This window comes from Solea senegalensis, linkage group LG4, assembly GCF_019176455.1.
Source record: "Solea senegalensis isolate Sse05_10M linkage group LG4, IFAPA_SoseM_1, whole genome shotgun sequence".
Lineage (NCBI taxonomy): Eukaryota > Metazoa > Chordata > Actinopteri > Pleuronectiformes > Soleidae > Solea > Solea senegalensis.
The window spans coordinates 17,428,103-17,451,030 of record NC_058024.1 but is presented as its reverse complement, the minus strand read 5'-3'; the positions used below and the strand labels follow the sequence as shown (position 1 = coordinate 17,451,030).

The window sequence follows — 22,928 nt, the reverse complement described above, 5'->3', positions numbered from 1 at the left end:
AACACACCAGGTGCTACCCCTGCCACACACTTCCTAGGTCTGCACCTCATAAAGTGGTCAGTGAGTTTACATGGAACTATTAATGAATTGTTGTATCAATGAAAAGTTTATAAATAAATAACTAATTTATCATTTCAGCTCAAGTGATTATGATTAGAATGACGTGTTATTCCACTGGCACATAACATGACTATAATCAGCCTTGTGGGTACATACATCTGTTTCTTTTATTCCTGAGCAAAATATACACATAAAACCCCCCACTAACACCACTGCAGAAATGTCTCTCTAGCACTTCTCTCTAAAGAGTCCACTGCTCAGCTAAATAACAGTCATCTGTGCATCAGTGCTAAAATTATGAAGTCTGAGAGTACAACGCTGCTGTCAGGCATGTGTCAATCTGTCAAGAAATAGAAAAAGAGTCATTTGTCATTCGACTCCTGAGTGTCAGTTGATGGTTGGTCTTGCTCAGATGCACATATGATCTTCGCCTTGACCTTCTTGTTGGAAGAAATGATAAAGTAGGGACTGAGTGAGGCGTAGCAGGAGGAGAAGAACACTCGCATATCAGCCACCACTGGTGACACCTTAGCCACTGTCAACATGTAGATCCAGATCACATTATCAATCCCAAAAAAGACCACATAGAGAATCACCAGAGTTATCACTGTTTTGGCAGCCCTGGTCTCTGCTCCACCACCCTGAGATTTACGGATCCCTCTCACCTGGCGGCTGTGGCGGTAGAGAAGCACCAGGATGTAACCACTGGAGCCTAACATCAGGGCGACAAAGGCAAAATCCCTCCAAGTGATAGCAACCCCATTGATCACATAGGACAGGTTGTCTCTGAAGTCCACATGACAAAAGCCCAGGTTGAGGGTGAAGGCAGGGACAGTGCCATTACGTGGAGCCATAGAGAACAAAGGGGCTGCAATGCATATGGTCATGTTGAGGAGCCACAGCCCTGCAAAGGTCGGGAGAACCAGGGATGGAAGTGCAGGTTTCAGCCTGGACAAACGTGGTCCAGCTGGGGCGATGGTCATAGCCTGGAACACACTGAGCATGCAGGTGATGCAGACTGACAGGGCACGGCCGATGCGGTAGGCATAGATCACAACCTTACAGCCTGGATCATTCAGCAGCTCCTTCAGCCCAAACACAGTCATGGTCTGAGGGACGCAGCGCGTTAATAGCAGCATCAGGTTGGCAAAGGCCAGGTGGCACAGGATCATGTCCACAGGAAGGAGCTTGGGTCCGGTATAAATGATGCTGCCGTATGCCAGCAGCACCACGCTGTTCCCCAAGATGCCCATACCTGTTTGCAAGAGGAAGGAGACCCCTTTGATGGTCACACACAGATCCATGACACCTCAGCCTGCACAGGTCATGATTTACAAAACAGACAGAGTCAACTCAAAAGTTACGATTCATAAAATGTACTCTATAACATACATGTGCCATCTGTTAGTACTCACCTGAAGCAAAAAGAAAATGGAGCCTGTTGTGAATTAACCTGTGTAATCACAATTTATAGTCTTCAATGCCCCTTGAAATCATTGGGGAACAATCCAGTGTTCAGCTTTGTTGATCAAATCATATTAATAAATATGAGATGGTCTCGGAAGGCAAGGGGGAATACAAGATGGATACACAAACGTATTTGGTTTCAAAACACATATGCAGTATGTGCACTGAAACCTAATTCACTATAAGAATTCCTGTTGTATACACTTATGATTAAAATATATTCATTGAAAACATATCGTATTATTAAGGTATATTTTAATAACCAGTGCTTACTGGAGAAACGATGACATCAAGAGACAACAGTTTCAAAATAGGAAAAGTATTTAAAATGTGACCTTATCCTAATTTACTTAGCCAATGTCAAGGAACAATAGAGCATTCTGTGTGACATCAAATTCAAAAAGTGGCATAAGTCTGCAGATCATCCACCTTTAGTAAAATAAATGTTAAAGTGTTCCAACCTGTAAATCTAGACAGCATTTCACATTAGTTTAATGTGTTATTGTTTGACGTTATAAAAAAGTTATTAACCAACTCTGTAATATAACAGATCTCAAACTTGAATGTTTTCCCAGATGTTAAATTCCACCTGTCAGTTGTTAACTTTGACAGAGAGTCTACACGTAAATCTTCAGAATCAGACTAATGTTATTTCCCTAGTGTACAACAGTGTGTAGTTAATATTGATGCAAAACGAGCCTGATGATGCCTTGAATGAGCCGTCAAGAGGGTTTTTCCATGTACAGCTGGTGCTTCATTGTACTGCTCCATGTCCTGGGAGCATGTTAAAAGGCACAGAGGAGCAAGACAATTAGTCTTATAACAATACGCGTCTGTACATGCCATTATTATTCATGCACACTCTTCACTCTCTGTGCTGCTGTTGAAAAGAATATTGTAACAAAGTACAATACAGAAACAGTACATTTGACGTATATGATGATAAATTGCCAGCAATATTCTCATTTGCAAAATTCAGATTATGTATGAGTAAAGTGGTGTTTGAAAAAGAGTGTGTTCTCCTGAGAGTAAGGCTTGCAAGTGTATTTCCCTGTGTGTTTTTAACATGTTTACATGTTCAGAGGCCCAATTAAATGGCAAGTTTAAGCATGTCCCACTCAGGGGATGTCATCATGTACAATACACTGCATGTTTTTAAAAGAAGGTTTTTCTCCCCCGACATTATTATTGTTTTTTTTGTTTGCTTTCACCTTTTGTTTTAATGGCAGATGTTAATTGTTTTCCACCCCAATTACCCTAATTTAATTTGTTATTTTATAGTAAGTGATACGATAACTGTAACAAACAGTGTTGGTTAACAGGCCAGGCTCAAAATCCCATGTCAAATGATGTCCTGCATGTAAATGAATATATTTATTCTGTACATGCAATAAAATAAACATACATAGTGGCCAGTGGGTCTATATGATACATTTGAAAATAATATTATTTCCTGTTAAATTTATCTGACTTGTCTCTTCAATCATATTTTCTTCAAGTGATCTAAAAATAAGGGTTATTACAATAATAACTAGGAAACAATATGGCTAAGTAAGCTGTTTAGATTTATCTATATATCTATTAGTTTTTAACAATCTGTCACATTAAATTTCCTAAAGACAGTCACATCTTTGGAACTCCTGTCCTGAGAGCAAAAAATGTGTAAGTGATTGTCCTCTTACTATGTGAGACTCACTTTAATTTTGCCCTTTAAAATACATTTTTACTCTTTTCTTATAAAAAAATTACCCACTTGGCCTCCACTACTTGGGCGGTCTTGTGTCTCCTCCAAGCTTGGTTCCTGCCTGAGGGTTCTGCTCAGTATCTCAGCTGTTCATGTTGTTCGTGGAATCTGTTGGAGTCATTCTCCCAGTTAACGAGTGACAGCAACAAGTGCTTCCACCACGGTGACGGAAGCAGCCTTTATATTTCTATTTTTTTTATATGTGGCCCGCAGCTTTAATTTTTGAGCAAGAAAAGTTGAGAGGGCCAAGTAAACATGCACCAGTGCCACTGTAACCTTATTTTTTCTGTATGAAACCCAGTGAGGGCACAGAAGCAGTCAACTGGATTGATCTCAATTAATTGGAGGCTGAGGGAAGTGAAGTCAATGGACCATACAACATAAACTTCTTCGAAAGTAAGAAAGGAGAGTATTTCAGGAGAGAGCGATCAGAGACAGGGTCCACTCCAAACCTTGCCTGCTTGACTGATCGTAGGTGAGAGTGAAACCTTTTACTTTACAGAAATCATTTCAAGTGTTTGTTGATTCAACATTCAAAAAAAGGCCTGGAGCTATAGTATGTTATTGTTAAGAGGTGTACATTTGTACATTATGTGCTATATTTTTACATTAGTTGTTTTTGTATTATTCTTCCTGTGTGTTATGCAACTGTAGAAAAAGAAGCACTGTCCTATCAGGTATGACAGCAGTTTTTCTGATTCTGAAAATGTAGGTGTTCTTATTGATTTGATTTAAATCTGTTTTCTTTCTCTGCAGGAATATGCCATCACATAAGTTCGTTCGTGGGATGCTCTATCTGTCCCTCACTGTGGTCGGAGTCCCAGGTAACACTGCTGTCATCCTGGCATTCCTCCTGATGCTGTACCAGGAGAAACGGCTCCTCCCAGCCGATGCCATTGTCCTGCATCTGGCCTGTTCAAACCTGCTGGTGGTGGCTATTCGCTGTCTGCTGGAAACCCTTGCCTCCTTCCATGTGGCCGATATCTTTGATGACATCAGCTGCAAATCAGTGATTTTTGTCTACAGAACCTCCCGCTCCCTCTCTATCTGGCTCACCTTCGTCCTGAGTGCCTACCAGTGTCTGAGCATTGCCCCTCCAGGATCACGCTGGGCCTCCATGCGTCACTTGATGGGCAAGTATTTGGGGGTTGTGTTCTTCCTCCTCTGGCTCATCAACACCTGCATGAGCTCAGCACCTGTACTCCTCTCTGGCAGACTGAATAACTCCACCACATTAAACTTTGGCATTAATGTGCAATTCTGCTATGTGAACTTCCCCTCAAAGCTGGCCAAAGAGGCCAATGGGGCGGCTCAGGTGGGCAGAGACGTGGTGCCCATGGCTCTTATGGCCCTAGCCAGTCTGATCATCCTGGTCTTTCTCTACAAGCACAGCCGGCAGGTGAAAGGCCTCCGCAGCAGCAGTGGTGGAGGTGGTGGAGGTGGAGGGGCAGAACAACGAGCTGCTAAAGCTGTGGTAGCACTTGTGACCTTGTACGTGGTCCTCTATGGGGTAGACAATGGGCTATGGGTGTACACTCTCACTGTGAGAAAAACCATGACCACCTCACTGATCTCTGACCTGCGTATATTCTTCTCCTCACTCTATGCAGCACTAAGCCCTGTGGTGATCATTGCATCGAACAGAAAGGTGAACAGCAGACTGAGGTGTTCAATGCAGGAGAAACACGTTCAAGAGAAAGCCACATCTGTGATGTGAAGCCTATTGATCACTTAAAGGGGAAGCAAAGATGATGTGGGCTAAGGTTTACTTGAGTCTGGGTCATGTGACGGTCATTCTGTTTTTGTTATATACTGCACCAATTATGTTTTGTGATCACAGTTGCAGGAGAGACTCTTCTTTCATCTGTAATGTGGCTCAAAACAATTACGCTTTTTTAAATTATGTTTATTTAAACATTTTATTCACAAGACTTTGTGACCTGGAGGCAAACATGTTGCCTCATTAAGGAGAAAGCCTTGTCCGTATGAATCTATGCTTATCTGGCACCATCTTGCTTTGTTTTGTTCATATGTTGTGTTACCTCCATATTAAGTCGGTGGCAGAAGTGGGTGACTCAGGACTCAACGCAGCTGTCAAATGATTTCCAGCTGCCTATTCAGCTATAATTAAGGCTTTGAAAGAATTGTAGCAATGTCCCCTCACTGATGTCGAAGCCTAATGTGGAAACTAAATTCTTCAAGGAAAACATTGTTGTTTCTTAATTACTGATGCAGAAAAGTATGTTCAAGGACAAATCTTTTGTCACAGAGCAACATATCACATTTTATTTAAAAGTATGGTCAAGGCAAAGCGATAACATTGTTACAGAAGCCCCCTCCTTACAGATGAGACATTGTGTGCATGTCCAAATTCAACTGATGCTGGACTGGAAATAAGTCTTTACACCAGGGGTTGCTCCCACAATAAATGTTTAACTACTACCAGTTAGATAGGTTCTATAGTGTATGCCATCATGTCTCTTCGTGTGTGTGTGAGAAGGGTGTGCTATGCAAGACTCTCCCTGCACAAGACAGGACCTGTTTTCACTTTTTTCCACCTCTCTGGTGTGTTTTAAGTCTTAAGTATGTGACTGAACCAGAAACACAGGCGCTGATAAATATACATTCTGTCATCTGTGCCACCTCAACTCACCTGTGTCACAGGGGGAGTTTTGTAAAATGTACAAACTGTCTGGAAATATGAAAGTTCAAAACAGCATTTACCAAATAAATCAAATAAATGAACACATTCTAAGTCACAACACAAAATCAGAAACACACTGAACAGAAAAATGACAACAAAAATATACACTCAAATACTGTCCAGAGCAGTCCATTCCTGCTGTGATGTCTGTCTGTTGACTGTCTGCCAGTCTACACCATTGTTCTACTGAGTAAATAGATCACAACCCTCTCCTCCCCCTGCAGAAAAGATTTATAATTTTTCAATTATACAAATGTCAGAATCTGAATCATCAAGTCATGAATCATCAATCACTCATGTTTAATGTGTTAAAAAGGTTGAGTGGATGGGTCCATTTTCTTTAAATGGCTAGGAGTATGATAAGATCAGTATGATAAGATGGTCTAAATAACCACAAAAGCCACAGAGCAAAGACATAAATGTGATAAAGCCACCCTATGTTCTCACACACATCATGGAGAACAGTCTGTGGTGTTTTTCTACAATAACACGGTTGTAAAGCATCAGGGATCACATTGAACACAAAGGTTCTTTTGTACCATTATTCTCGAGGTGTCATATTTCTGCTGTTGTTGAGACACAGTCAAGTTGGAATACGCCTGCACTTTAAATTAAAGATTATTTCAGCACTCACATGTCAACACTAGCCAGAAGCTGTAGTTACTTCACTTTGAGCAGTGTCTTCCCCCCCAGTAAAACTGTGACTGTGGTTTTTAATTCCCAAAGTGATGATACTGCAGATGGTTCATGAAAAGTCATTACATTTAAATAAGTAAATATGTTTTTAATTTTCAATTTAGTAATGAAGTCTTAAATGTAAGATATATTTTAATAAATTCTTACAAGGAATTAAACAAAGCCATGTTTGTTTGTTTTTTTAAAATGATGTGTCATCTTTCTTTCATCTGACCTAGTATAGCAGGTAATATACATAATAATATTGTGACATTTTATGTGGAAGTATCCAGTGTCAACCGCTCAACATACAGGCCTAATATCTCAGTATTTTCACTCGATGTCATTTTAATTAGTAAATTGATATTCATGTTGATGGATAATTATGCACGTTGAGCGTGAGCTAAACCTTTCAAATATTACATGGAGCCCAGCTGGAATAATCACATTCATGTGTGTACGATATGCATGTTCAGAAACAAAATAAAGTGAAGTGATTATTAATCTACACCGACCATTTGTATCACCATGTTCACATAAACGTGAATGAATAAATGAATTATGAATTATAGATCCTATTGCTGTGTGCTGATCAGAGTCGTGATTTAAGTTTGGGGAGGATTTCGAGATTTAATCATCTAACCTCACTTAAGACTGACATCTCTGTATAATTGCTTGCTTCCTTCAAACTACCAGACCATCTATCCATCCATTTTCTACCGCTTTATCCTCCACAGGAGTCTCAGCTGACATAAGGCGATAGGTGAGGTACACCCTGGACAGTTTGCCAGTCCATCACAGGGCGACATATAGAGACAAACCACCATCCACTCTCCATACACTCAAACCTACGGTCAATTTAGAGTGACCAATTTACTTAATCCCCATATTGCATATTTTTGGGAGGAAGCCAGATAACCCAGAGTAAGACCACGCACACATAGGGAGAACATGCAAACTCCATGCAGAAAGGCCCTTGTTCCAAAACTATCAGACCTTCTGTGTTAATTAGTCGTATATTTTTACTTCAGATTTTACCAGACCATCATACTTATATGATCATACTTATTCTGTACCTACTCTTCCTTGGCCTGAAGGAGATGGATAATAAACAAAACAAAACAAAAACAGGATATAATTGCTAACTGCTGGTAGAGAAAGAAGAAATAGAGAAAGAGGCAAAAGACCCCCTAGTGACACCAAAGGAAGAGTTGTCTGTTGGAAGTGTCATCAAATGGGTCACTGGGATAAAGACTGCTATTGTCAAGAGTTGGATGGTCTTCAAATCCACAGTGGAAACAGCCAGGTGCAAGTCTACATTCCTACAGTAAGACTCTCTGAGAAGGAATACAACCTACAAACTGAGGAAAGCAAAATGAGATTTGAAGAGGTGTCACAAAGGAAGACCTCCCTAAAACAGAACAGAGGAGGAAAAAGTGAAGAGAAGTCCAGCCACTCATACAGGAATGTCACCTCCTCTGGAAAACATGGAGGAAAGCCAAGGACCATAAAAAGGAGGCATTATAGAACATATGAAATTACATCAGAGCCAGACTCACACAGGTAAGCAGAGAAAGGCAGAAGTTGCAAGGAGAACGCAAGGGTGAGCTTCTTCTACAATTCTTTCAATTCTGATTTAAGATTGACTGAAGCTGGCTACCTGGTAAATTATAAGTAAATGGTCTGTATACATATAGCTTATCTAGTCTTGATGACCACTCGAAGCTGCTTTACGCTACAGTTTTGCCATTCACCCATTCACTCACACGTTCATACAATGCATCTATGTGCCGTGATTGCAGTAACCTCCCTTTGGCCAGACATTGTACTCTGGTCAACCCGCACTCTGGTCAACTGTTATCATGGCGGAACGGACAATCCTTTGGGAAAACAGCTTGGAGACTCTATTTGAGAGGAAGAAGGACAAGTATGCAGAACTGTCATCTGCATGTAGAGTGTTCACCTTCCCAGGAGAAGTCGGTGGTCAAAGCTTCCCTTGAACCTACACCCAGTAGTTGCTGAGGACTCTCAGGGTCAGAGGCTCCAGGCTGAAAAATGCCATGAAAGTCTGGCTCAGGTTCTGGAGAAAGGACAAGGCATGAGGAAAAGATTATATTAGATTCAATTAAATAGATTAGATTAAATTCCATGCAGGTGGTCCCCCCTGTGCTTATTCTGTTCATTGTCATAAAAAGTAATGTTAGGTAATATAAAACACTTCTAAACTTAAATTTTGTTCAATTGAACCTCTGGACAAACTCTACTCTCTACTCCACAAATCAATCCTTAGAAAAAGTTACACAACCCCTGGAGGCATGGAGGCAACAATGTATAGTTAACATGATGCAAAATGAGCATGATGATGCTTTAAATGAGCCATCAAGAGGGTTTTCCATGTACAGCTGGTGCTTCATTGTACTGCTTCATGTCCTGGGAGCATATTAAAGGTACAGAGGAGCGAGCCAATTAGCCGTATAACAAGACATGTCTGCACTAATTGGGGTTATAGGGACAAGCCGCCATTATTCATGCATGTTGTTCAGTCTCTGTGACGACATATGCTTGAAAAGAATTTTGTGACATCAACACCAGTGACCAAGAAACAGTAAAAGGCAAATGTGTTACCCATTAATTGCCCCAGCTATTTTCTCATTTAGGAAATTCAGGTTGTGTACAGACAGAGTGATGTTTGAGAAGCATGTTTACTCCTGAGAATACAGCTCGGAAACAACATCAGGGGATATGTCATTTCTTGGTGTGATTTGAATGTGTTTACATGTTCAGAGAGCTAATTCAATGGCAAGTTCAAACATGCTCTCGTGTCATCAAGTACAATATGCTGCATGTTTTTGAAACAGCAGGTGTTTAACCAATAACTAATTAGTTATTTTATAGTAACTGATTCATTTACTAGAACTCTTCCATAGTGGAAGTTCGCAAGTCTCAAACTACCAGTTATACATTACATTGTTATACATTGGTTCATTATTTTCTGTAAAGTTTCTCTTCCATATCCTATTTGCTGTACGTAATAATTATGAGGATAACTTGTATTAACAAACACTTATACTTTTTAAAGTGTTGTCGTATTAAATTTGCCAAAGAGGTCAACGTCAGCTCTTCTCACTGCGCCAGTTAATCTGCCCCATAGGAAAAATGTGATTAATAGACTTCACATGGTAAGTAGAAAGACGGTAAAATAAATTGTTTGTTTTTTTGTCTTAACATCTACAATATGTTCATTTTAAACTGAGATACCAGTTTTACTTATGACACTAAAATTTACAATATTGCCCAAAATACCTTTTCCATTTCATAAATAAAATGAAATTACATGAAACAATAAAAAAACAAGGGCCACATGGCTGAGTATTGGCTATCACTGTTGCCTCACAAAGAGAAGGTTGCCCGTTTGACTCCCCGAGTGTGCGCAGGTTTTCTCTGGGTTCTTCGGTTTCCTCCCACAGTCCACAAACATACAAAGGTTAAGAGAAGATTAGTTATTTGACTCTGGATGTTTTCTCTGTGATAGACTGGCGACCTGGCCAGGGTGCACCCCGCCTTTTGCACTGTTAGTTGGGATTGAATCCAGTGGCCCTGTGACCTTCATGTGGAGGATGAAGTGGTAAAACAAAACACCTTCAAAACACCTTCAGTATTAATGGATATCTATGTGTTTTATGCACTTCCATGTCTATTTGTATTCTATTTTTATTTCTTCATTAATTTTTATTATTTATTCTGTTTCACCAGGCTCGAGACAACGTTCTTGTCACAGAAAATGTACTTATTATTACTTAATGTAAATATGCCGAAAAACATACATGCTTATCAAAATATACATTAATTCATGTAACTACTCTCAAGCTTTCTTTTGGCTTCCAAAAGAAAGTGGAGGGACAATGGGAGGTGGCTTTTATGACTGATCTACACATCTGTCAGCAAACGCTAACACAACTTTCGGCCTGCCTGTCTGAAATCCAGTGAGGGGACAGACGCAGTCATCTGGATTGATGTCAAGTAATTGGAAGCTCGGGGAAGAGAAGTCAATGGACCATACAAAACAAATCCAACAGCCATTAGCTGTTTGCAAGTATAAGAAAAACAAACACCCCGACTACTTCAGGAGAGAGCGATCAGAGACAGGGTCCAGTCAAAACCTTGTTCTTTGGTGAGAGTGAAACCATTTATTTTTCTTATATCATTTTCAATGTAAGGTTACTCAACATTCAAAAAAGACAAGATGTGACCTGGAGCTGTAGTATGTTATTGTGAAGAGGCTCAGATTGTTAGATTAGATATTAGGATTTTTTTTACATTACTCCCTGTGTGTGTTGCAACTGTAAGAGAGCGCCATGACCTACAGTAAATCATCCGGTCATTCTTGATTCTGAAAATCTAAGGGATCCTTTTGATTGGAATGTTCAAAACATCTGCTTTGTGTCCCTGCAGGAATGCCATCAGAAGAGTTGATTCGTGGGATGCTCTATCTGTCCCTGACTGTGGTCGGAGTCCCAGGTAACATTGCTGTCATCCTGGCATTCCTTCTACTGCTGCACCAAGAGAACCAGCTCCTTCCAGCTGATGTCATCGTCCTGCACCTGACCTGTGCAAACCTGCTGGTGGTGGCTGTTCGCTGTCTGCTGGAGACCCTTGCCTCCTTCCAGCTGGCCAACGTCTTTGATGACCACGGCTGTAAATCGGTGATTTTTGTCCACAGAACCGCCCGCTCCCTCTCCATCTGGCTCACCTTCGTCCTAAGTGCCTACCAGTGTCTGAGCATTGCCCCTCCAGGATCACGCTGGGCCTCCATGCGTCTCTTGGTGAACAAGTATCTGGGTGTTGTGTTTATCTTCCTCTGGCTCCTTACCACCTGCATGAGCTTAGGTGCTATACTCTTTTCCTCCGGCAGACAGAATAACTTCACCATGATAAGCTATGGCATTAATGTGCAATTCTGTTATGTGAACTTCCCCTCAAAGCTGTCCAAAGAGGTCTATGGGGCGGCTCAGGTGGGCAGAGATGTGGTGCCCATGGCTCTTATGGCCCTAGCCAGTCTGATCATCCTGGTCTTTCTGTACAAGCACAGCCGGCAGGTGAAAGGCCTCCGCAGCAGCAGCAGTGGTGGAGGTGGAGGGGCAGAGCAACGAGCTGCTAAAGCTGTGGTAGCACTTGTGACCTTGTATGTGGTCCTCTATGGGGTAGACAATGGGTTATGGGTGTACACTCTCACTGTGAGAAAAACCATGACCACCTCACTGATCTCTGACCTGCGGGTATTCTTCTCCTCACTCTATGCAGCACTAAGCCCTGTGGTGATCATTGCATCCAACAGGAAGGTGAACAGCAGACTGGGTGTTCAGTGCAGAAGAAACAAAAAATAGCAAATGTGATGTGAGCTAAACTTTGCTCGAGTCCGGGCAATAAATCAATGACAACATATATTGCAGTACCACTTTCTTCAGTCTCAATGTAACAGGTTCAGCATGTATCAGTATAATATACATTCCACAAACTAACTTTGAGGTACAACATCGCTTTGAATGTTTTGAGTGAAGTATTTCTGTGTTTACCAGGTGTGTATTGTTTTCAGCCTATTAAAAGTTTAAACCACAATTTACGTTCCTTTAGTTTTTACTCAAAAGCAAATCATCTGACAATTATCATGATAATTATCGATATTGAGTAATTTGAACATGTCAACATTTATGGCCATATCGTCCAGCCCTGGTCTGGGTCAAAATGTGCATCTGTAATTTGACTCAAAACAATGCTGCTGTTTTACTTATGTTTATTTAAACATTTTATTCATAAGCAACCTTTAGTTTAATATGGTGTTTCATTTCTTATTCATTGCTGTTTTCTCCTGAATCGTATATACATTACATGCTCTATAAATACGGATTATCAAAAAATAAAAAGTAAGACACTACAACTGCATTAAGACAACTTGTACTAACTTCAAATCATAGACCTTTTTAACATTTCTTCATATTAAATTTGCTAAAGAGGGCAATATCTTTGGGCTGGTGAGGGGTGGATATTCAGAGCTCTTCTCACTTTGCCACACAGCAAAAATGTGATTCCAGAAGCATTCATCTCAGCAAGACACTGACAGACCTCATGCAGGATGACAAATGTCCCATGACTTTAGATTTGATTTGTCTTTAACATTTTAAGTCATATCATCCAGCACCCGGTCTGGCTCAAAGCAGCAACACTGTTACTTAATATACTCAATACTGGTCTGTATGAATATATATATTTGCAACTGCCTGTTCAGCTACAATTAAGGCCTCGATGAGAATCAGGAAATGTCCCCACACTGATGCCAGAGGTCATGGAGAAGCACGAGAAGGAACATAGAGTGAGGATGTGAGATTCTCTATGAATAACATACTCAAAGACATAAATGTGGTTGGTGGCAGCGCTGATCCTGCAGTGACTTTCTTAGGTGAACCAGTCACAGAACTTGGGAAAACAAAGTGACAGGGGAGGATGATTAGGCTGACCTCTCAGGCTGGATTATTATTGTATATGAACAACTCGAACTGCACTGCGATACCTAACAATTTCTTGTTCTGACTGCTAAATGAGGATGTGCCTACTTTGATATATTTTTTGAACCGCTGTCAACTTCCACTGATGAATCCCGTTGTTGAAATGCAACTCTTTCCACTTCAATGTATTACTATGTTGAGTAATTTCCTTTACCACAGCTCCAACACATATCAAAGGTTCATGAGGCTGTCATCACCACCACTGCTCAAAGTGGTGGTTTGAGGGAGTCAAGCCAGAGTTTTACCTCCCTTCCGCATACTGTCACTGCAACCTGTCAAGGCAAAGCCAGGCTGTTGGAGAAGCTCCTCAAAACAAAGCCAAACACTGACCAAAGTTCATTTACTTAACGACTGACGTTCTCTCTTCTCCCTTCAGATTTTTTTTTAGCCCTCTGCATTTTTTGGCCTGAAGAACAAAACAGTCAATGAAAACAGATGGTAAAATAAGAACTATGTAAAACCCCCACAGGGGAACAGGGGAACTCTCTCTGCGTGTGCGTGTGTGTATTTGTATTTATATCCTTGTGAGGTCAAAACAAAAACATACAAATCTATCTTTGTGGGGACACTTTGTCTGTGCCCAACAACTTTAAAGGGTTAAACTGTGAAATGATGGACACATAATTTTATCGGATAGCAAGAGTGCAGCCTGACTGTGTTTATGAACAAAAGTCACCAGCCGGCAGTTTTATTCCCTAAGTTCTTGTTACATTTACATTGTAACTATAAGTCCAATTTGACATTAAGACACTAGTGTTTACATTGCAAACAAAGATTATATTATTGATGACAAAATGCAATCCATAAATGTATTTATCAGGGCAGACTAATGTAACAATAAAGCCTTCTGTGCCAAAAAGGAAACTCTTGTGTCAAAAATCTGATTGAATTAACGATTTGGAGAACCGTGACACTTCTAGTGCTTAATGTGAAAGCTTATGCGTGAGCCAGTAGCTGAGAGTATGTTTAGCACAAGCAAATAAATGTGCAGTGCCTGACAATGAGAAAATGCACCTCCTTCTGCGTGCAGGGCTGGTGCTGCTGCTACTGGCAGCTGGACTGCCCGAGGGCCACCTGCTGGACTCCGTCGACACAATCTGGCAGCGCACGGTGCCCAGCAGCAGCATCAGCATCAGACAAGCAGGTCCAAACACCTCACTGGCATTTGCCCCGGGGACCTCCAAGTACACAACATCACTGCTGCCACTGCAGGGAGGGAGCAAAGCATTTGACATTAGCAAACAAAATGGTCTCTTAAGGGACACATTATAACACAATGTTTACTAATGAGATCTCCCTCTCAGGAATGAGCTGCAACAAATGTAAAAATGAAAAAGAAAGACAGAATGGATTTCAATATAAATCTATTTTTCTAAAAGTCATCATGAAGAACAATTGAGACTAATGTTATTCCATCTATGTTCAACAAATATGCTTAACACATTTATTAGAGCTTTGTATGTTTCTCTAATGGTTGATACACCATTATGTTGAAGCTCTTGAACTAAAATTATATTTTTAATGCTAAAATGTAATCATTTTTTCTATCCATTCATTTTCAAATGTACTGTTTTACTTTATTTTTTTATGTCAAATTATAGTTATTTACTAGCATTCCTGAATAGAAAAAGTCGGCTCACATTTGGGTATAAAAAGGTGAATTCAGTTTGTTATTTGCCAAATAAATAACAATAAATAAACAATAAATGTCATTTTTAGTTTTGAACAAGTTTAAAATATCTACGTTGTCTCGTCTTTATGACAGGTGGTCTATACATGTGTGCGTTTTGGTCAACTGAGTTTGTTTTTAAAAAGTGCCATAGAGAGAAACTTTACTTTCTTTCTTACTCACTTCCCTGTGGAAATGAACAATAATAATACAAACCTCAACCGTGTGTGGTTAATGTTGATGCCAAATGAGCCTGAAGGTGCCTTGAATGAGCCCCTAATAGGGTTTTACATGTACAGCTGATGCTCCATTGTACTTCTCCATGTCCTGGAAGCATGTTAAAGAGCACAGAGGAGCGAGACAATTAGTCGTATAAAAATACACGTCTGTACTAATTGGGGTGTAGGGAAAGGCTGCCATTATTCATGAAGATATATCCCTTAGTTATCCAGACAAATGTCAATGATGTCACACATTAGAGGTGCTCTCACTTGGTAAAATACCTGATATTGTCTTAGTTAGAGACAACATCAGGAAAATCAGAACGTGTATGAGCAGAGTGATGTTTGAGAATCATGTTTTCTCTTGAGAGAAAGGCTCAGAAACAACCATCATGAGACATGTTATTTCTAATGTGTTTACGAGACCTTGTTAAAATGGCAGGTTTAAGCACGTCCTGCTCAGGGGATCTATTCATGGACAATGTTGTTGTAATGAAATGGCAGATGGAACTCTTTTCCCACATATTGTACTCATTAAATGTGTTATTTGCAACAGCAAACCATCACAATAATACTACCATTGTGGATTGAAAATACCTCAATACCAGCTATCAAATGATAGCTGGTATTATTTTTTTCAATTATATGCAGTATCTCGTGCCTCAATCAGACACATCATGAGGTTTTTCCTGGACTTATTGTGTGTCAAAGTTCTCGAAAAACATCAGACTTCATCATCCAGGCGTGATCAAACCCAAACTTGTGTCTGAGGAGCCTTACTCTACATCAGTGGTCACCAACGTGGTGCCCGCGGGCACCTGGTAGCCCGCGAGCAGCCAACGAGGTGCCCGCGGGCTCATTTCAGTTCACCTCACTTGTATGTATCCATATGATCACTGAGTAAAATGTCCTTGATATTGTTTATAAAAACTGTGATAATCATTAGGAGTAAGCACTGGAATTAATGTGTATGCAATTGAATGCATAATATTTATCATTTAAATGGTAAACTGCATAAAATGTTAATATGGTAGCCCTCCATATTATGCTCTAACCTTCAGGTAGCTCTCGGTCTCAAAAAGGTTGGTGACCCCTGCTCTACATGATGCTCCTGCTTATTCTCAGCCATCTTGAGAACTGGAGACTTGCAAGCTGTGCTGCTGTGTCCAGAAATCCAAGCCAGTAGCCGGTATTACAAAACAAAACTGCAGGTCCATAATTTTACCCTCTTTGACTTGATATCAAAGGAAAGGTCCTGCTACATGTGGGACAAATCAGAGGGCGACCTGTGTGGCAAGGTATTTGCACACCTTCAATACGCTGCCATTTTGAAGGTGCGATCAAAGACCATCCAGAGCTCAAGGAGATCATAGTGTGGAGCGACGGTTGTGGTTATCAGACCCACAATGCATGTGTGGCAAATGGCGACTTGTTGCTTGGCACACACAAATAGACTATTGAACACAAAATAGTTATGGATATCTTTAGCCCCCCGATGATTACATCATCATACTCCAGACTGTAAGGGTCAGGCCATCACCTCACCATGTGAAGGTGCTCAAGCATGATGAATTCCTGACATTGAATGGATCTTACTTCATTAGCATCAGACCAGGCAAAAAAGCTGGAGATCTGACTGTGCATGAGTCCTCTGGCCAGAATGTGCACTTTCACTGAAACATCTTCTGATGCACTCAGACACATCTGTAGTGATGTTTACCATGAGTCATTGGGTGTTGCTTTATATGCTCCATACTGTATATAAGGGTTAGTAGCTGTGTAATTAGGATACTACAACCACAGAATTTAACCCTAACCTACATGAAGGCAGCTGTTCATATACATACATATAACTTGTATTAACTTGCAGAAATATAACTTTATAACCTGTTATCATATTAAATTTGCTAAAGAAGGTGCTGCCGTTTGGCTCATACTGTTTAAGAAATCAAAATGACACTAAACTAAACAATGAAAAAAAAAATATCTTAAAAAAGATAATGTTTTTATGTGTTTTGTGTACTTTCAAACCTTTTTTCACTTTAAACATGCAGGATTAGAGCCAACATTGTGTTTATGTAATGTTAAATGCAATTAATCTCATTTTGATGGCGCTGTAAGAGTAGTCTGTCTTAATATTTGTCCTTGCAACAACACAGACTTGTCCTTACAACATCCTCATGCTGTAGCTATAAACACATTTTCCAAAATTGTATTGCTTTGGGTGAATTATACAATCATAAATTGGATGCTATGTCAGGCTCTACAAATGAAACTGTAGGTGATCTGTCATGCAGACCGAGCAGTGTGGTCTCTTAGTGTTTCAGCTTTCTCCACTGGAGGTCACTGTGGTGTTGGTATCTGACTGTTGGTCTTTTTTTAATGGGAGGTAGCTTTTAAAGTTGATCTCAGAAATAAAAATACAAAAGTGTGGAAGACATAATGAGGAAATCCAACGTTAGCACTTGCAATAAAAAGAAACATTAAGAAACAGTGACAATGAGAAATGGGTTGACTCTTTTTGTTGTTATAAGCATGAAGAAAATAGATATCATCCTTTAATTAACACCATTTGCGCTGCCTACTTGTTAGATCTATACATCTGTCAGGAAATGCAAACACAACTTTCTGTGTTATCTTGTCTGTCTGAAACCCAGTGAGGGGACAGAAGCAGTCATCTGGATTGATCTCAAGTAATTGGAGGCTGAGGGGAGTGAAGTCAATGGACCATACCAAACAAACCCAACAGCCATTAACTGTTTGCAAGTATAAGACCTTGACTACTTCAGGAGAGAGCGATCAGAGACAGGGTCCAGTGTAAACTGTGGATGCTTGACTGTTCTTAGGTGAGAGTGAAACCTTTTATTTTTCTTCTGTCATTTTGAATCTTAGGTAATTCAATATTCAAAAAAGATGCTGGTTTGCAGTATGTTATTGTTAAGAGGCCTAGATTTGTATGTTGTATATTAGTTATTTGCAAATAACATTGCACATTTCTGTCTAGGGTCATTTGAGTTTTTCTCGTTCTATAATTGAATTGGTTTCATTTATTTAAAACTTTTTCAGGAATGCCATCAGAACAGTTTATTCGTGGGATGCTCTATCTGTCTCTTACCGTGGTCGGAGTCCCAGGTAACATTGCTGTCATCCTTGCATTCCTTCTACTGCTGCACCAAGAGAACCGGCTCCTCCCAGCCGATGCCATCGTCCTGCATCTGGCTTGTGCAAACCTGCTGGTGGTGGGTGTTCGCTGTCTGCTGGAAACCCTTGCTTCCTTCCAGCTGGCTGTAATCTTTGACGACATCAGCTGTAAAGCCATCATTTTTGTCTACAGAACCTCCCGCTCCCTCTCTATCTGGCTCACCTTCGTCCTGAGTGCCTACCAGTGTCTGAGCATTGCCCCTCCGGGATCACGCTGGGCCTCCATGCGTCACTTGGTGGACAAGTATTTGGGTGTTGTGTTCTTCCTCCTCTGGCTTATCAACACCTGCATGAGCTCAGGTGCTATACTCTTTTCCTCTGGCAGACTGAATAACTCCACCATGATAAGCTATGGCATTAATGTGCAATTCTGTTACGTGAGCTTCCCCTCAAAGCTGTCCAAAGAGGCCAATGGGGCGGCTCAGGTGGGCAGAGACGTGGTGCCCATGGCTCTCATGGCCCTAGCCAGTCTGATCATCCTGGTCTTTCTGTACAAGCACAGTCGGCAGGTAAAAGGCCTCCGCAGCAGCAGCAGTGGTGGAGGTGGAGGAGGTGGAGGGGCAGAGAAACGAGCTGCTAAAGCTGTGGTAGCACTTGTGACCTTGTACGTGGTCCTCTATGGGGTAGACAATGGGCTATGGGTGTACACTCTCACTGTGAGAAAAACCATGACCACCTCACTGATCTCTGACCTGCGTATATTCTTCTCCTCACTCTATGCAGCACTAAGCCCTGTGGTGATCATTGCATCGAACAGAAAGGTGAATCGCAGACTGGGGTGTGCAGTGCAGGAGAAACACGTTGAAGAGAGAGTCACAGATATCTCTATGATGTGAGGCCTGCTGATGACTCACAGGGGAAGCAAAGATGATGTGGGCTTATCTTTGTTTGAGTCTGGGTCATATGATGGTCATTCTGGTTTTTTTTTATGTACAGCAAATTAGATTTTGTGATCACAGATGCAGGAGAGACTGTGGGGTGGCTCATAATAATGATGTCTTTCTTCTTACGTTTATTTAAACATTTTCATGAGACTTTGCAAATTAACACCTGTGGCTTTGGATAATGTGGTGTACCTGTAAGCTGGAGGCGAACCTGTTGTCCCATTAAGGAGAAAACTGTCACCAAAACACTGTTAATTAATCCTGTATGGATCTATGTTTATCTGCACCATCTTGCTTTGTTTTCTTTCTATGTTGTGTCACCTTTACCTTAATTGGGTGGAAGAATTATAGCTGTGCAACTCAGGACTCTGTCAAATGATTTCCATCTCCCTGTTCAGCTATAATTAAGTATTTGAGAAGTATTGTGGAAATGTTAGAGGTTAATTGTCCCTTACAGAATATGTTAAAAGCTTAATGTAAAAACTATATTAACCCCCACAGATCTGTGCCTCAGATGCACTTATGGTAATTTGGCGTGGAAATAATACACAACTCCTTATATGGACATCCTGGGGATGTGTATTGATATTTTCCGTCTTCTTATGTGTTGTTGAGTCATGATTCATTTTATATCACATTTTTAGTAGTGATATAAAGTAGCAATAATTGAGCATAAGAAATAACAAAATTATTTTGTTTTTGTTCATAAAAACAAGGCAAGTTAACTTTGAACTGTGACGTATTTCCAAATTTCACAAATTCAATTCGCTCTAAAAGATTTTGAAAACTTTTTGCTAAGGTGTGTTTAAATTTCATTTTTCATCAGAATGCCTAGGTTGTGCTGAAAAAAATACAAGATATAAGACACTCTATATTGGACTTTCTTATAGCCTCTGTATGTACTGTATGTTTAAACATGCTTTTTTAAACAAAAAAGAGATTATTTCATCTTACTTCATTACTGAGTGATGAGTATGCTGACAATATATTGCATATATCTGTGGGTGCAGTTATAAAATGGCGACATGTGTAGGACACAAAGTTACATCTTGGCACAGGAGCCTAGAGAGTTTGCCAGGTGAATTTTAGACGTCAGTACGTAATTGCCGTGTTTTGAAGAATCAAGGGCAGAAAAGACAGAGTAAGGACATAAGTACCTGTGAGAGATAGTCTAAGAGACAGACAAATGTGGGGCTAACAGCACTCTGTGATCCTGCAGTAACTCTAAAGTGCAATCAGTGTGGCTGCTGTCGCAATGCAGGTAAGAAGGAGGAGGCGTCCTCTTTCTGTGCTTGTGTGGAACTGTTCCTTTCAACACCAGGTTGACATCAAAACATATGACAGAACACAGGTCGAATCTTTATCTTTACATATCACATTTAATTGACTTGAATTTCAATTGAAAGTTATTATGGTTTTGCAGAAGCTCCCATCCGTCCAGATGACAAATTCCATGTGTCTTAATCTTCAAACCACTGAAATCTGAATGGCACTTTACACAGACTCCGGTGGAATGAAGGATAGAAAACATGGATGGTCTGTTTGAGCAGCGAGCGCGGTGGGGTGGAGCCTCTGATGAGAAATCACTGAGACACTTAATATAGATGATTCTCTTCCATGCTTTTGATGATGTAGTTTTTTTCCCTTTTCTCTCAGGAAAGAAGAGATTAGTTAAAAAAAAACAAAAAACATAATGAAAGACAGGTTCTATTAGAGTATGCCCCCACATTTCTTTATGTCTGTGTGTGTGCATGTGTGTGCGTGAGAGAGAGTGAGAAGGGTGTGCCAGGAAGGCCTCTCCCTGCACAAGACAGGACCTGTTTTCACCGTTTTCCATCTCCCTGGAGTCTTTTGAGCCAAGTGAACACAGCATGCTGTTGAAAATGCAAAAACCAAAACCCACAGTAACATAACTCAATCAGTCACTCTCAAATCACGACCGACACTCAGCTCACACATTTCCCCTCTAATTCTTAAGTCTGTGAATAAAAACAGTACTTGCAACAGCCTGATAAATGTTGTGTAACCTCAACTCACCTGCGTCGCAGAACAAGATTTGTGAAATGCACAAACACGAGAGCTGAAAAGAGCAGTTCACACATGCCAAAGTAATGAAAAGAACAGATGTTAACTCACAACAGAAAACCTGTGGAATAAACACATTAAAAAGAAAAAAGAAAAGGATAAAAAGCCTGTCAACTTGTCCAGAGTAGTCCATCCTACCGTGCCTGATGTCAGTCTGTTTACCTGCTGCAGGTACAGGTATTTTTGTCCCCTATTCCCACCAATGGCAAAGCAGCAGCAGAGTTAAACCTCGCCCCCTTTATCCTGCCTTGAAATCAGTCTACACCCTAATATAGTCTTTTTCTACTCTGTAAAAGAATCACAACCCTCTCCTCCCATTGCAGAATAAAAAATTCAATTACACAGATGTCAGAATCTTAATCACGACAGCCGCTGTGTGCAGGATTCTTGTCTATTTACACTATTCATACTGATAAAGGGGAAAATAGACCACTGTTGCTTATCCAAGGGAACAGTGATAAAAAGTGTGGCTGATTTTGATTGATTCTCATTTATTTTAATAACAATAAATGATTGTGTCATTGTTTCATGCTTAAATGTAAGCGTATCCTGTGGTACTTTCAAACCCCAAATTTGACTGGAATGACAGACTTAATAGGCCATTTTTAGTTTGCTGATACCATCTTTGCATTTTCTTCAAAGCGATGTTCCTTTAGGCATGTTGTTTAGAGGATTTATTCCCTGTTTGAGTGAAGTACTGACGGAGAGTGCCATTAAAGAAAAAAATCTCCTTTTACATAAATCAATTCATTTTAGATTTTAAAGTGCAAGACAGAAAGAAAAATCCATCTTAGAGACATCTTTGATCCGGTGTTTTTTGAGTTCTCCTGAGTTCCAATTACCTCAGAGTACCTGGGTTTCAAATAATTTTTTATTTTTGTTTTTTTGTGTTTTGCACTCTGTGAAGTTGTGAGTGTGTCGCCCATTTTCTTGCATCCACCCAGTTAGTGTGTTCGCTCAGACAGGGAACACACACAGCCGTGTTCCAACCTGCCTGGAATGCAGCACTGCACGTAAGCAAGGAGCAAAATGGTGGGAAGAAAATTCACATGACTGAAGCAAAAGTGAGAACTGTTCCGCCTGGACAAACATACGCCACTTAATCGGCACTGAATATGAGACCTTTTATCGGAAACATTAGATATAATAGCTGTAAACTGCCAGTTCTGGAGAGCAATATTAGACCTAACAATTCAGACTCGCTTCATTTGAGAATCTAGTGGCAAATATTAAAGAAAGGATTTCACATTAATAATAAAACTAACATATAACAGGTAACTTTGTTTATCTACAATATTTATAATGCATACATTGATGGTCACATGACTTGGTTGTCTTGTCAAGTCTGTGGGGCTGATAAACTTGTATATAAGGGACTAATTAGCCTTAGTCAATTCCTTTAAGATTCCTTAAGAAAGGAACTTTACAGAACATCAGGCAACAACTTGAACCTGCTACTGGCTGCAATGTAATACTTATTGTACAAGATAAAAGAGTGGAATAATCTGATGTAACCTGCTGCTAAAAAGCAAAGGAGTACATTTCTCAAAATGTCTGTTTAAGAAACATAAAATATGAAGCCTCTAATTAATTGTGTGTCATGAGAAAGTCAGCACAACAGAAAGGTGTTACATGCATGTGATAAATATACTGTACAG

The 22,928-nt window shown here is 40.3% G+C and overlaps 4 protein-coding genes across 6 annotated transcripts; 3 read left to right on the top strand and 1 right to left on the bottom strand.

The window, feature by feature from the left end:
* Positions 1-391: 391 nt before the first annotated feature.
* On the bottom strand, positions 392-1,525 carry LOC122768519 (olfactory receptor class A-like protein 1). The gene is made up of 2 exons (XM_044024573.1): positions 1,476-1,525; positions 392-1,375 (listed from the first exon to the last, which is right to left on the bottom strand). The coding sequence occupies exon 2, from the start codon at positions 1,362-1,364 to the stop codon at positions 423-425; it is 942 nt and encodes a 313-aa protein (XP_043880508.1). The 5' UTR covers positions 1,365-1,375; positions 1,476-1,525; the 3' UTR covers positions 392-422.
* A 1,746-nt stretch (positions 1,526-3,271) lies between these two features.
* On the top strand, positions 3,272-5,713 carry LOC122767770 (olfactory receptor class A-like protein 1). Of its 2 annotated transcripts, XM_044023238.1 has the most exons (3): positions 3,272-3,746; positions 3,926-3,948; positions 4,028-5,713. In XM_044023238.1, exon 3 carries the CDS (start codon positions 4,032-4,034, stop codon positions 4,986-4,988), a length of 957 nt encoding a protein of 318 aa, XP_043879173.1. In that variant the 5' UTR covers positions 3,272-3,746; positions 3,926-3,948; positions 4,028-4,031; the 3' UTR covers positions 4,989-5,713. The 2 variants fall into 2 exon arrangements, with proteins under 2 accessions (XP_043879173.1, XP_043879172.1); XM_044023237.1 differs by lacking the exon at positions 3,926-3,948.
* Positions 5,714-10,787: 5,074 nt separating this feature from the next.
* On the top strand, positions 10,788-12,219 carry LOC122768527 (olfactory receptor class A-like protein 1). 2 transcript variants are annotated; one of them, XM_044024590.1, is made up of 2 exons: positions 10,788-10,821; positions 11,103-12,218. In XM_044024590.1, the coding sequence occupies exon 2, from the start codon at positions 11,105-11,107 to the stop codon at positions 12,032-12,034; it is 930 nt and encodes a 309-aa protein (XP_043880525.1). In that variant the 5' UTR covers positions 10,788-10,821; positions 11,103-11,104; the 3' UTR covers positions 12,035-12,218. The 2 variants fall into 2 exon arrangements, with proteins under 2 accessions (XP_043880525.1, XP_043880523.1); XM_044024588.1 differs by lacking the exon at positions 10,788-10,821 and adding an exon at positions 10,937-11,015 and having other exon boundaries at positions 11,103-12,219.
* Positions 12,220-17,897: 5,678 nt separating this feature from the next.
* LOC122768490 (olfactory receptor class A-like protein 1) lies at positions 17,898-19,194 on the top strand. Its single transcript, XM_044024541.1, has 2 exons — positions 17,898-17,946; positions 18,167-19,194. Exon 2 carries the CDS (start codon positions 18,169-18,171, stop codon positions 19,135-19,137), a length of 969 nt encoding a protein of 322 aa, XP_043880476.1. The 5' UTR covers positions 17,898-17,946; positions 18,167-18,168; the 3' UTR covers positions 19,138-19,194.
* Positions 19,195-22,928: the final 3,734 nt, after the last annotated feature.